At 38.4% G+C, this 14526-nt stretch overlaps 1 protein-coding gene across 2 annotated transcripts; it reads right to left on the bottom strand.

Moving 5' to 3' along the window:
* Positions 1-11670: 11670 nt before the first annotated feature.
* On the bottom strand, positions 11671-13608 carry LOC149173924 (formate dehydrogenase, chloroplastic/mitochondrial-like). 2 transcript variants are annotated; one of them, XM_089428037.1, is made up of 3 exons: positions 13415-13608; positions 13100-13236; positions 11671-11823 (listed from the first exon to the last, which is right to left on the bottom strand). In XM_089428037.1, the coding sequence occupies exons 1-3, from the start codon at positions 13580-13582 to the stop codon at positions 11814-11816; spliced, it is 315 nt and encodes a 104-aa protein (XP_089284163.1). In that variant the 5' UTR covers positions 13583-13608; the 3' UTR covers positions 11671-11813. The 2 variants fall into 2 exon arrangements, with proteins under 2 accessions (XP_089284163.1, XP_089284162.1); XM_089428036.1 differs by having other exon boundaries at positions 13100-13251.
* Between the last annotated feature and the right edge of the window lie 918 nt (positions 13609-14526).

Below are 14526 nucleotides of genomic sequence, written 5' to 3' on the forward strand. Positions count from 1 at the left end.
GCCTGATATTGAATCTGATGTATCTCTGTAATTTCGGATCATCCAGTTCTGGAATTGTGACTTGTAGTAGCCTTCTATGTCCTCTTTCCAATGCCACAAGTCTGATCCAAATTGGATTCTCCAAGGAAGAGTTATGTGAAATCTCCCACAGTGACTTGCTTTTAGACTAGTTCAGTAGAGCGAACTTGTACGACGTGCCACGAGTCACTGTTTCAACCTTTGAATCTGAAACACACATAAAAGAAACTATAGTCTGTCCTCTTTTTGTACCTTCTTACGAAATTTCAATTCGATCCCCAGAGAAAAAGTTATGACGATTTTCCCCAGGTCACCTGTTTTGAATGTAATTCAGGAGTCCGCAAAAAGACCAACTTCCTCAGATCATATCTCCGCAAATATCGAGCGAAAAGCTCTGAAATTCGGACTCAAGATTCAGCACGATTTCTTCTCAAATAGGTTTTTTTTGCGACTTCTGAAACGTCACAGAAAAAAAGTTATAGCGAAAATTCCACGATGACCTGTTTGGAGCAGCGAAACCCTAGAATCCAAAGCTCTGATACCAAATGTTATGAAACCAGCTCACAAAAAGATAGAAAAGAGAGATCCACGCCTTAGAATTCAGCCTCTTTGAGGGGGAAACCTCCTTTACATTACATAAATGAAAAATTCTTGGATGATACAAATGACAAAACCTCCTTTCTATATATAGGAGTCTAAGGAGTCACAATATAATCCAGTCGACCTAACAATAATAATATAAAGCCACAAAAATAACAATAGAGGGATTCTATGGGGCACAGAAATAACAACATGGGGGTAATAGGGGCACAACAATATAAATAAGGGGTATAACTACAATAGTAATGGGGTAATAACTAGTATTGTAGGGACCCAACATTGTTATAACCTGTACATTATAAGGCAACTTGAAGATTTTGACCTCAAACACTCTAGAGAACGAGTTATAGGATACGGGCACGTCTAGACTGAGAATAATATTCTTAAGTTGTACATTCATACTAAATAAAGATTGCTTTTTCTCAAACTGCAAGAACATAGAATTTTGGCTAAAAAAGCATTGTTCAAGAGGTTTTCTATGGATGATGGTGAAGCTTGGACCTTTCGCATAAAACACCAATTGATAGAGTGCCTCTTGGATCATGCTCTAGATCCTACGTGGGATATCATGGAATAGAAAGGGACTATACAGGAGTCTATATTAATGTCTTTCTTTAATTTTTTGATCGTGTTTCAATACCATTTTTTGTAAATATGCATGACCAATGTTATTTGTTTGCAGGTAGAGTAAAATGATCATTTGTTTTCAGGTAGATTAAAATGAACGAAATGGTGATTTGCATAGGTAGAGTAAAATGGTCATTTGTTTGCAGGTAGAGTAAAATGAACGAAATGGTGATTTGCATGGAGAAAGCTAGGGTTTCTCACAAGAGACTACATAACTAGGGTTTCCATTAGCAGGTGAGATGGCTCTTTACAAGCTTCACTACAACAAAACCAGCGATTTGCGCCAGATTTAGCGCCAGATTTTAGTGCATTTTTTTTGTAATTGTGATGAGCAACCTGGCGCTAAATCTGGCTCTATTGTACAATTTTTAAAGCGTCCTTTTTTGCACCTGATTTTGCATCCTTTTTCACGCTAGATTTTGCATCATTTTTTACACCAAACTATGCATCATTTTTTGCGTCAAATTTTGAACCAAGATTTGCATCTTATTTTATGACAGGTTTTGCTTCTAGTTTTGTGTCATTTTTTGCATCTATTTTTCATTCTCTTTTGCTTCCTATTTTGTGTCATTCTTTGCTTCCATTTTTGCACCATCATTTGCATCAAGTTTACACTGTATTTTGAATCCAATTTAACGTCTTTTTATGCATCCATTTTGTGTCAGTTTTTGCATCTAGTCTTACGCCAAGTTTTGTATCTAGTCTTACACTAGTTTTTGCTTCTATTTTTGCACCAGCTTTGGTGCCTATCTTTGCACCATGTGTTGAATTTGATTTAGCACCAAATTTTTCATCCATTTTTGTGCCCATTTTTGCATTTTTTTTTGGACCATTTTTTACATCCACATTTACATTTGATTTGTCTCCATTTTTCCCATCTCATTTTGCACCATATTTTGCGTCATTTGTTTCATCCAATTTTGCATCATTTTTAACACCATCTCTTGCATCTAATGTTACATCATTTTGAGCATCCAAATTTGCATTTATATTTGCATCTTATGTTGAGTCATGTGTTGTGTCCACCTTTGCATCTTATTTTGTGTCTAATGGTACATTCAATTTAGAGCCATTTTTTACGTCTACTTCTGTATTTGTTTTTGCACCAAGTTTTGCATCCAATTTTAAGCTATTTTATGCCCCTTTTTGCACCATTTTTTTGTGTCTACTTGTGTCCAATGTTGCACCATTATTTACACCGACTTTTTCATCCAATTTTGCATTTCTTTGGTGTCTAGTTTTACATCGTTTTCACCATCCAAATTTGCAACTTTTTTTGCCTCATTTTGTGTCCACATTTGCATATAATTTTGTGTCTGAGTTCGAGCCTAAATTTGCATGTGATTAGGAATCATTTTTTACATCCAATATGGCATCCTTGGTTTCACCTTTTTTCAGCCCCATTTTGCATCTTGTTTTATGTCTTTTCTTACATCTTTTTTTTTTCCTTTTTTGCACCCAAGTTTGCATCCCAAATTTACACCATTATTTGCATCATCATTTGGCATATTAATTTGTAACGTTTTTTGCTTCTTTTTAATGCTCAACTTTGCATCTTATTTTACATCTAGTTGTTGTCTTTTTTTGCATCTAATTTGGTGTCCATTTATGTGTCATTGTTTTTGCCCAATTTGATATCCTTTTGTATGCCATGTTTTGTTCCCTTCTTTGTGTCAACTATTGCGCAATTTTTCACTTCTAATTTAAAACACTTTGTATGTCAATTGTTTGCATTTTGTATTAATTCCTAGTTTAACATCCAATTTTACTTTCAATTTTGCATCCATGGTTACATCCGCATTTGACTTCTTATATAGAGTATATTTTTCTTTACATATATGACCCCCTTTATAGATTCATAGTGAAATATATGATAGTTTCTAAATATCATTAAAGCAGATATCACAATTCAAAATCATTTGTAAAGAAATTTAAGAGAAATTGACAACATCCATCCAAAAAAATAACAATGTGTCATTAACAATTTTCAAAACATGTATAAAATAGCAACATAATACTAATAAAATCAGTATTATTTTTAATCAAAACAAGTAAAATTCAAATATGATTAACAAATCAAAATATTTCATGAATATCGTTATTCTACGATAAATTAACAACATACATAAATAAAACTCATCGTATGATTACAAAATCAAAATGTCTCATTGATATAGGGTAAATTCACAACACCCATCTAAACATAACAATGTCATTCTACACAATAATTTCTTCATAAAAAACAATGCATGTGCATGCCTAGCTACCACCACCAAGATCATCCTCATGATCATCTTGACCATTGTTATAGACATTTTTGTGCCTTACAGCATGAAGCATGAAATATCCATAATCTAAGGGATCCAAAGTCCCTAAACATGTTGTTCCTACCCCTAGAGGAACAATGTCAGCAAACCACAGCACTGAATAGGAGTTCTCCACCTGAAAACACTAAAAAACAAGCTAATTCTGGATCATGTCAACTGCTCCACTGAGCATCTACGTTGAATGTCAATTGCTCCACTGTCTACCTGCACTGAATGTCAACTGCAAAGAAGGCTACCTGCGTTGGGCGAGTTGGGACATGTGGCACAGTCATTCCTCAAGGTGTCAATGCCCAGGAAGCTTCCAAAATGACACTTGGATCAAGGAATTCGACTGGTGATGAGTAAGAGGGTCTAGATCTCCAAGTGGAAGCAAGAACCTCCAAGTGGACTCAAGAACTGAAGAATAACTGAAGTGGGAGAGGACACTAGTCAGCTTCATGCCAGCCTCAAGCTGACTCATCCTTTCCCCAAAACTCCTATATATAGAGCTCTCTCATGAGGTGTAGGGGGGATGGAATCTTGTGAATGTAAGGAAGTGCTGTTGGTTTGAGTTTAGAACTATTGGGTGATTTGCTTTGAAGGAGGTGAAGAGGAGATTTCTTTCTGCTGGGAGGTGATACTGGATTGGGCCTTTTATGGTTGTATCACTTCCTGAACTTTACTTCTTCCATTAATAAAGCATTTGAGGTTCTTCTATATGCATGTGTCTCAATGGTGTATTGTTATACTTGTGTATTTGATTTATTCTAATCCTTGAATCAATTATGAATGTATGCTTCTTGTAGTTTCCCTCTCTTGCCATTTTGCAGGATCTTGGTATAGCTGGGCCAGTGAAAGAGCAAGGAGCTGGGAGCAAACAGCAAGGAGAGAAGATTGGATCAACCATTAGCGAAAGACATCGGTTAGTGGATCTCTTTCTCCCCTATTTTACTTTCATAAAGAAGAAATCTTAGATAGCTTTGCTTCGATTGTTGCTGAGGTACTATCACCCTTAGAGTGGGATAGGGTCATTCCGTATTGGATACTTTTCCCAACAAAAAATTGGCGACTCCACTGGGGATCGTATCTTGTTGGTTGTTTGTGTTTTTGCTATTCATTTCATAAACACAGGGAGTACCGAATCGAACTGCATTTGGAGCTTTCAAATGCAAAGTAGAGGGCAGCTACTCTAGCTCAGTTTCTGGGCATGTTTATGATTTGAAGAGCTGATCCACAAGGACTCTGAATAGCTCTTAGTGATAGCTTTTCATCCTCCTTTTCATCCTTTAGTGCGTACTTGATTGATAGCTTCTGATTTGGCCAAAAACTGTTGATTTTTGAGCAATCTGTAACCCGGAAACTGAGAAAAACGAAAGTTTATCTCTTCATTGCAGGCACTGTGAAGGCAGTATGAATTTCATCGCAGGTCTCGAAGGGGCTACCTGCGCTGAATGTCAAACTGACAGTGTACTACCTGCGCTGAACCAGTTTTGCCTTGTGCAACTAGGGTTCCCTGTTGTTTATTGCCCTGTTTTCATCCTTGTTTTTGCAGCCTGTTATCAGTCAATGTGCCTATCTGAAACCAACTTTCCTTGCCACTATTCCGCCTCGGTTGTATAAAGAAATTGTATTTATTCTTTGTGTATTTCTTACATCATTTGCAGTTTCCCATAACGAAAGTGAACTAGTCTTGCTGTGGCCTCTTAGATCTAGACCTGTGATAAGTGTTGTTTTGATCTTAAGAGTTAGTTTGTTTGTTGTTCATAGTTGATTGAGCTTTTGCTTTCGTCATATGGTTTGAATTTATGTATTTCTAGTGTCGAAACAAGTAAATCTTAAGGTGTCTTTTGATTTTGGACAAAAGCCTGTTTGCTTTCACTTGAAATTGAATTCAAAGTTATACAACAGCTTTCTTTTTGTAATACATCAACATTAAGAAAGAGAAAAGAAATACCTGCATTGTGCATGTGCATTTTGACAGCTTGCATGTTGATTTAGGGAAAAGTGCATTAGTGTGTGCTCTATGATCTATGTGAAAAGATGATGTCTTTCTTTTCCCTCAGTAGTTAACATTTTCAAAGTTGAAAGATTGAAAAGCTTGCTTATCATCTTAGACTGCATTTAGGAGTTGTACCATACATCTCGTGGTGATCCATAAAGGCAAACTGCTAAACAAGATCAACCTTAAAATAAATTGAATTTACATAACAACGCTTTGAAACATAACGCAAACACATAGAGGTCTAAGCTAGAGACGTGTTCCGGCGTCGTTAAACGTGATATCTTAGCGTTGAGTGGTTGGGTGATTCCTCCACGGTGAAGCGATAAGTATCAATACAGACTTTTTCTCCCACGTACCGTCGCGTATATATTGGGAGACCCCTATAGGAACAAAGCCTTTATCCATAGGAATCCGTGTCGGCCGCCCTACTGATCGCAATGCAGTGAACACAGCATTCACGAAGATCGACCACTCATACCGTAAAACGTATTCTGTGGTTTTGCGAAAAGTTTGGCACACCCTCTGCCTAGATCTCCAGAGCAGTTTCTTTTGGCCTTTTTCAAACTCTATAACTAAAAAAGTCCATCCGAGCATTTGTCACTTCGGGCTCGTTAAAACATCGAAGGAGACTAGAGTCATCTTTAGCTTTTTCTCGACTCTTAAAAAGTGAAAAAGCAAGTTGTGTCTAAAGCGTCGTTATAAAATTTATTTTAAACGGAACATAATCACCTCTTATTCCTGCGTTGATCTGTAGGTCGAGAACATGGAACGCACCAACCAAGGAATTCCACATGATGGAAATCCTAGTCCTTTCTCCTCTTGGGGAGAAGTTGGTGCGCCCCACATGGCCACATTGTCGCTTCCAGGACTGACAATTGGCCTACCAATTTGGCTATTCTCAACCAATGTAGTTCAGAACACCATGGTTCCTGAACAGTCGAGTCAACAGTTAGATCAGTCTAGAGCTGCCCACCAGCCTTCGACTTCCTATAACTCTTCCTCCGATCCTTCATATTCGCAAGGTAGAGCCGGCAAAAGCCAAGCTCCCATGGAGAAGAAGGCGAAGAAGAAGAGAGAGAAGAAGAAGAAGGAGCCTAAGGCGACTGGGGGCAAGCAAAATACATCTGACAAAAATCCACACAGAGCACAGACCGGGCCTAAATCGCCATGTGTCATATGTAGAGGAGACCACTTCCATAGAGATTGTCCCTGTATTCCCCGGATACTAAGGGACTGGTCCCCTCGTTTGCACAATTCGGGAGCATCAACCTCTGATAGCCATGTTGAATGCTTACCGTCAACCAGCGAAAGTGAAGGTTCAAGACAAAGAGGGGGAGCAAGATTCCCCTGCAGACTGTGTGAAAGCGATCACACCATCCACCGTTGTCCCTTCTTAGACGAAGCGAAGAGAGTTTTGGAAGATCGTCTGGTTTCACCGTTGAGACTTCCTCCTGGATACAAAAAACTCGTGCCAAGTCCTTCGTTGGTTGAAAATACAGCTGGCCCGCTCAAGTGGTCGGCTGAAGCGTCAGTCATTGGAAATGAACCTACTGAATCCAGACCAGACGAAAATCCAAAGGTCGACACGGCAGTTGACCCGGTTCTGCCTTCAGAGGTTTCATCTTCAAATGACACCGTCAATGAAGATTCATCTTCAAATGACACCCTCACTGAAGAGAATAAGGATGACACCGTCCAGATTCTTTTCATCAACACCGACTCTTATGAGCATCAGGGCAATGCGCCCATTCCTTTATTGCAGGAAGGAACATCGTCAGGGTCATATCCGGCCGTGTATTCGGTCCCACCACCAAGCAACCTGGTTGTGTCCTTTGATTGGAACCAACTAGGCAGACCCCGGTTGTCAGCTAGTGTACCATTCAGAATCATAGTCCAAATTTATAGAATGGTAATGGTTGGCACTATCATTGATGAAGGGGCATCTGTGAGTATCCTTTCCTCTGTTGCTTGGAAAGCACTGGGTTCCCCGGCGCTTTTGCCTGAGATAAGAAATCTCTCGGGTTTTGATAAAGGAACCAGTCAACCATTAGCAATCCTCCCCAATGTACCTATTACATTGAAAGGGAAGACCGTTCAAATGAACGTGATGGTCATTCAAGGACCCTTGGATTATAACCTACTCCTTGGACGAGACTATATATATTGCATGGGAGCAATAGTCTCCTCACTCTTTAGAGTAATGTGTTTTCCACACGAAGGAAGGATGGTCAAGCTCGTAGACCAACTTTCATTTCCGGGATCACGCATCGCAAATAGTCACATACCAACCCTGAATGGTCTATTCAATCAAGAAATGTCTCCACCCCCAGTCCTCCTTCCCGATGAGTGCGAGTGATTCGGAAAGATGGGACTGGAACCCAGGGGGCATGCATCCTGGTCTGCTTCGGGCAGAAAAAACCCTGGGTATAAGGTAGAATTTCCACGAGAGAATATGACTAGTCTGTACCCCGTCCGTGGATGGAAGAGGGGTTGTTCTGGAATAAGATTCTTTTGTCAAAGTTACGTGTTTGAAAAAGAGTCATTCACCCTTGTCTATTTCGGTAGACAGTGTCGAGGAAATGTTTTTGTTTGAAGAAGTTAACGAAACAATCTTTGGGTAACCAGAAAGAGGTAAGCCTCCCTAAATAACAAAAATGTTTTGTCTTTGAGTAGTGTTCTTCTCTTGTCGCAAGTAGCTGCTCTCTTGTCGCAAGTAGTTGTTCTCTTGCGATCTTGCAAAAGATCTGTTAAAATTTGGGCTGACGGGAAGACAAGTACCGCATAAGACCCGTTAAAAATAACGAGAAGACAAGTATCGTTAACATTAGACTGGCAAGACGACAAGTAGCTGTGAACACCCAAAGAAAAGCAGAGGTGGGGGAGAGGAGGGGCAGCCTTGAAATTGTATTTTATACGTGGGGGCATGCAAACCTTTTGGAGTGCAAGCAAAGAGCAGTTATTTATCTGTTTTTTGGATTAGTCGTTTCCGAACTTGCATAAAGAAAGGATATGGAGTAAAGCTTAGTGAAGATGAAACTCCTTAAAAAATAGAGATCTCACAGGGGACATTTCTTATCTTATGACTGGTATATCGAGCAGTTTTACCGCGGAATTTATGCTCGTTAAAAAATAGAAAAGCGAGATCCGAGCAGTTTTAGCACATAGTTCATGCTCGTTAAAAAATAAACATAAGATTGAGCAATGTTTTGGCGCATTCAAGCTCGTTAAAAAAATGAACCTATCCCGGTAAATAACCACTGTGATCGTAAATTTATCAGCCATAAAAAGCCTTGGTCGTGTTTTGCACCTGCCACCTCCATTCCATTTGGTCGATCGTTCACCTCCATATGATTGTTTACCCATTTTGAGGAACAGCTGCGAAGAGTGATTTCACCTAGCCATCCTTGTGACACTGCCGTGATTGGAAAATTCCAACCTGTACCTGGAATCTGTTGCTATCCCTGTTTATCACTCGTTCCTCAAAAGACGAGTCTTCTTTGAGCTCTTTTCAATTGACTCGTAAAATATGAAAAGTTTGCCGAGTTTTGGCCTTCCAGCTCGTTAAAGGACAGGAAGAGCTATCCCTCCTCTAGATTTTAATCTTTTTGGACCTGAGGGATTATTGCACAAAAAGGTCGAGCGCTTGTTTTATTCGGCTCGTTAAAGTTATCGAAAACTCATCCCTTCTGTATTGTTTTATACTTTTTCGGACTTAAGGGATTAGATGACGAAAAAGGAATTTTGGAGTTAACTTTCTGTACCTTTTCAGACTCTCTAAAAATGAAAAGGACCGAGTTTTCCTTGTCGTTAGACTCGTTAAAATGATTAAATAGCGACAAACTTGTCTTTAGATGAGAACGAGTTTCCCTATCGCTAAGCTCGTTAAAACATAGCGATGGGCTTGCCCGAAGGGCAGGTTATAGAACAAGCATATGTTATCCTCCTCAAGCTTGGCAAAAATAAAGAGGTACTGGTCAGAAATGACTGGGGAAAAATTGGGAGAACCTCAAAGCTTTAATGGTAGCAAGTCGCTCTTGAACATGACACTTTTCCTCCGTACCACATCGGGTTGGGTTGTTTCATTCACCGGTCTCATCACCATGGTCTCACCAAACCATCCACATTTGGGGTAATGCTACCGATCCATCGCATCAGTGTCGTTATATGTTCAAGAGATGTTGTTCAGAAAGAGTCAACCGTGTCCCATCCACTGCCATACATTATCCTTCATCCATCCATGATCGCCACCCTGAATCATATGTCACAGATTGTTTTCACCTCCATTAAAGTCATTAGCTCCGTTCCGTGTCACTGATGTGGGATTCATTAAGGCCCTCCTTTGACGGATCACTTCTTGTCGACTTCAGCTCATTATCCAAGAAGTTGATCTAGGAACAACCCCTTCAGTACTTTGAAGCTTGCATGCCTCAATGGCAAGTTTCTCACTTCCGGCGACAGGTATACGTCAATGACCTTCGACCGAAAGATTTTGCGTGGTGTTCGACGCCAAGTCCTTTATTCACACCACATGAATTGTACTGCAGTACCTTGAGGGTCATTATCATTATCGGTGATTCCTCTCGCGCTTGTTAACGGTTTACATCATTGACCGGTAATCAAGCGATGTCTTTCCATGTTCGACTTCAGCGCAATTCTCACATGGATCGACTTGTACTTAGAGTGACGATCGAACGAGTTTGAAGACCCCGGATCTAGTTTCATCCATCCGAGCTGCGATATATATTCAGGAAATATAAAGACATTTGACATGTACATCATTGCAGCAGATGATCATCCTACTCAAAGGATGATAATTTCAGCAGAGAATTATCAGTCTATCATCAGACAATCGTCTGTTCTATGTACCAAAATGAATTTATAAAGCTAAGCATGGGAATGCCCACCTCAGCTAGATCATGAAAGCAGAATGAAAAATAATGTATTGTATTGTATTTTATTACAGGTCACCTCTCAGCGATTGAATGAACTTCGGATCCTCCTGATAAAGCATTTCACCCGATAAACGACCTCATACTTTAGGGGGCAACTGTTATAGACATTTTTGTGCCTTACAGCATGAAGCATGAAATGTCCATAATCTAAGGGATCCAAAGTCCCTAAACACGTTTTTCCTACCCCTAGAGGAACAAGGTCAGCAAACCACAGCACTGAATAGCAGTTCTCCACCTGAAAACACTCAAAAACAAGCTAATTCTGGATCATGTCAACTGCTCCACTGAGCATCTGCGCTGAATGTCAACTGCTCCATTGTCTACCTGCGCTGAATGTCAACTGCAAAGAAGGCTACCTGCGTTGGGCGAGTTGGGACATGTGGCACAGTCATTCCTCAAGGTGTCAATGCCCAGGAAGCTTCCAAAATGACACTTGGATCAAGGAATTCGACTGGTGATGAGTAAGAGGGTCTAGATCTCCAAGTGGAAGCAAGAACCTCCAAGTGGACTCAAGAACTGAAGAATAGCTGAAGTGGGAGAGGACACTAGTCAGCTTCATGCCAGCCTCAAGCTGACTCATCCTTTCTCCAAAACTCCTATATATAGAGCTCTCTCATGAGGTCTAGGGGGGCTGGAATCTTGTGAATGTAAGGAAGTGCTGTTGGTTTGAGTTTAGAACTATTGGGTGATTTGCTTTGAAGGAGGTGAAGAGGAGATTTCTTTCTGCTGGGAGGTGATGCTGGATTGGGCCTTTTATGGTTGTATCACTTCCTGAACTTTACTTCTTCCATTAATAAAGCATTTGAGGTTCTTCTATATGCATGTGTCTCAATGGTGTATTGTTATACTTGTGTATTTGATTTATTCTAATCCTTGAATCAATTATGAATGTATGCTTCTTGTAGTTTCCCTCTCTTGCCATTTTGCAGGATCTTGGTATAGCTGGGCCAGTGAAAGAGCAAGGAGCTGGGAGCAAGCAGCAAGGAGAGAAGATTGGATCAACCATTAGCGAAAGACATCGGTTAGTGGATCTCTTTCTCCCCTATTTTACTTTCATAAAGAAGAAATCTTAGATAGCTTTGCTTCGATTGTTGCTGAGGTACTATCACCCTTAGAGTGGGATAAGGTCATTCCGTATTGGATACTTTTCCCAACAACAACCATCCTCATTACTCTGATCCACATCATCACCAACACCGCAACTATCATCATCATCTCCTCCTTCACCACCATCATCCTCATCCTCATCCTCATCATCTCCTGATATATGTTGAACATAATTTGGATCATCGTCTTGGCAATCATTACCTATAGCATTCTGACAAAAAAAATCAATATTACATGTTAGTATTAATTACATAACACAATGCATGTTTTTGTTATACAATGTTAACCATAAAATGAGGTAAGATATACTAGCATTTGCACCAGATGTTGCAAAGGAAACGCCGTAAGGCATAAATTGAAAAATACAAATACAACAAAAGAATACTTTGATAAAGAATAAAAATATATTGAATGCTCAAATCAATGCCCCATTAACTGGAAGCATTTAGTAGACATATCTATCAACATTAGGATTATACACAATGATCAAGAAATTTTCCATATACAAACAACAACTTCCACAACAACCTTTTGTCACATCCACATTTTAAGAAATGCCTTGGAACGTGATCGGAATCTTCCATATTTCCTTTTTCATTATGCAGATAAATCTTCCATATTGCTATTTTCATCATGAATATTGTTAGTTCATTGTTGTAAAGTGTTAGTGTGTTAAATTCAATACTATAAGTTCGACAAGTGAAAAACATTCCTCAATTAGCATAATATACATTTTTCTCTCACCGTGTATTTTTCAATCAAAGAGCACAAGTAACATATTAACATGTATTTTCCCTTCATTATTTTCATCATAGAGCCAAGAAATCTACGCCTTATCTATAAAGTAACAAAAACATTTTGAAATAAGTTTAATATTTCAAGCCAGTGTCTAACCTATAAAGTAACAAAAACTTTTTGAAATAAATTTAATATTTTAAGCAATTGACTAACCTACTTTAATAATTGAAAAATTCTCAAAGATGAATTATACTCCATAATAAGAGAGCCAACATTGGAGCCCATACTTTCACTAAAACCAAAAGAAACACAACCACTTGTTAAGAAGAAATTCAAGTAATAATAATAAAACAAAAATAATAAACATTAAAGTATAAAATGGTATTTCCAACACACAAGTATAAATATACATGTTCTATGTCCATTGTTAGATTAAATGGGTGTGGAGAAAATTAGTAGAGAACCCAAAATTGTATTTCTAATTAGGATGGGTGGAGAAATGCTTTAAATGCGGGTTGTTGTCATTCTAATGAAACCCTTTGCAAAGGGGATGTTAAGATTCTGAGAGAAAAGCTAGGCTTGGTAGAGAACACCTTCCTTGTTAAACATTCCCCTACTGTAACCAAAAGGAAAGGGCAAGAGAAACAATAATTAGGTTTTTGTTCACAAGTTGTACAAAATATATAGGTGCTATAGATGTTTGAGTGAATAATGGGAGAGATTATTTATGAAATTGTGATAAGGCGCACCTAGTTTTGTCAGAAAGAGGCATATTAATGACAAGTACATCACATTTAGGTAGCATTTCGTCAAGATTTGTCTCCAATGTTGCTCCAGTTTCCTTTTCCAATTCGGGTCCAATAGAAAGATGGTCGTGGTAAAGAAGCTTACAATTGAAGGGCTGTACAAAGGAACGCAATTCAATTCAACATCATGTAATGTTTATTATTATTAGATTGAAATTTTGAAACAAACAGCATGCATGCGTAAGAATTATGGAGCACTGATTTTTGAAAAGAAGTTTGCAACATCATGAAGTAGTACTAGATCCTAAGAATGAATACCTTCAAACGCTTAAGTAGTTCTTTGCCAATACGCCCTGCACCAATAGAACCAATAGTTTTCCCTTCTAGATCATATGACCTGTAAGAAATTGCTGCCACTTTCCAATCACCCTCAACAATTTGCTTATATACAGGCACAAAGTTTCGCATCAATATGAGAATGCGCATTAGCTCATCTTCTGCCACGGACACCACATTACTTTCACTGATATTCAACCAATGATGATACAAACAAATCAATGGAATTAAAAAATATATCCAATATAAATAAAATGCATTTAAAAGTAACTCTCTGTTTTATTTACAGGAAAATAAAGAGAGTGTTAGTCTATCTGTGTTTCTCAAGATATAATGCCCCATATCCAAAATACGAAAGCTGCAGGAGAACAGTTATTACACAGTACAATCTCACCATTACATAGGAGTCGATAAAAGACCAAATGCATTAAAGCTTTCCAAGAAATTGCAAAAACATACAATAACACAAGTGAAGATCAAGGTAAATCTGCAGTACATGTTGGATTGGGGATAAAGCCAATATCATAGCATGAGATTGACAATTAAATGAGTTGTAAATAATAATGGAATGATATGGAATTGAATAGCCTACAGGCTGAATATAAACAAGAGAGTTATTATTTCATTGTTATTAATTTATTATAAAATCGCATTTTTTAAAACAATAACTATTTTTATTTCAATACCAACCATTAACTAATTTCTAAGAATAATTCTAATTATTGTTGTCCACTTCATCTTCTTTCCATTTCTGTACCATGAGGGAAAAACCCAATACCATTCCTATATCTTAAAATTAACATTAAATATGTCAAAATAGCTCAAGCATATTTTTGCAAGCATATTTTGGAAAACAATCATTACAGACGGATTAAACAAAGAAGAGTGCTTTGAGATCTTCCGCAAATCTTTCAGGAATGTAATAAAAGCAAAATAAAACCCATGGGTAAGTACAGCCAAAAGGATAATGAATTAATCTAGTCACAGTAAATATCAATATGATAATCCAGGTAAGATGTATTGTCACTTTTCCTGATTTTAGCCCTCTTGGCACCGGTAGGTTACCTATATCCTCACCCAAAACCAAAGTAGAA

This window comes from Pinus tabuliformis, chromosome 4_2 (genome assembly GCF_031772625.1).
Source record: "Pinus tabuliformis cultivar Carrire ecotype Pingquan chromosome 4_2, CPIR1, whole genome shotgun sequence".
In the NCBI taxonomy this organism is placed as follows: Eukaryota; Viridiplantae; Streptophyta; class Pinopsida; order Pinales; family Pinaceae; genus Pinus; species Pinus tabuliformis.

Coding starts and splice junctions, on each gene's coding strand:
- LOC149173924 (XM_089428036.1), bottom strand. CDS start 13,582: ATGCGCATTCTCATATTGATGCGAAACTTTGTGCCTGTATATAAGCAA. Junction 13,252..13,414: donor AACTACTTAAGCGTTTGAAG/GTATTCATTCTT, acceptor TCCTTTGTACAG/CCCTTCAATTGTAAGCTTCT.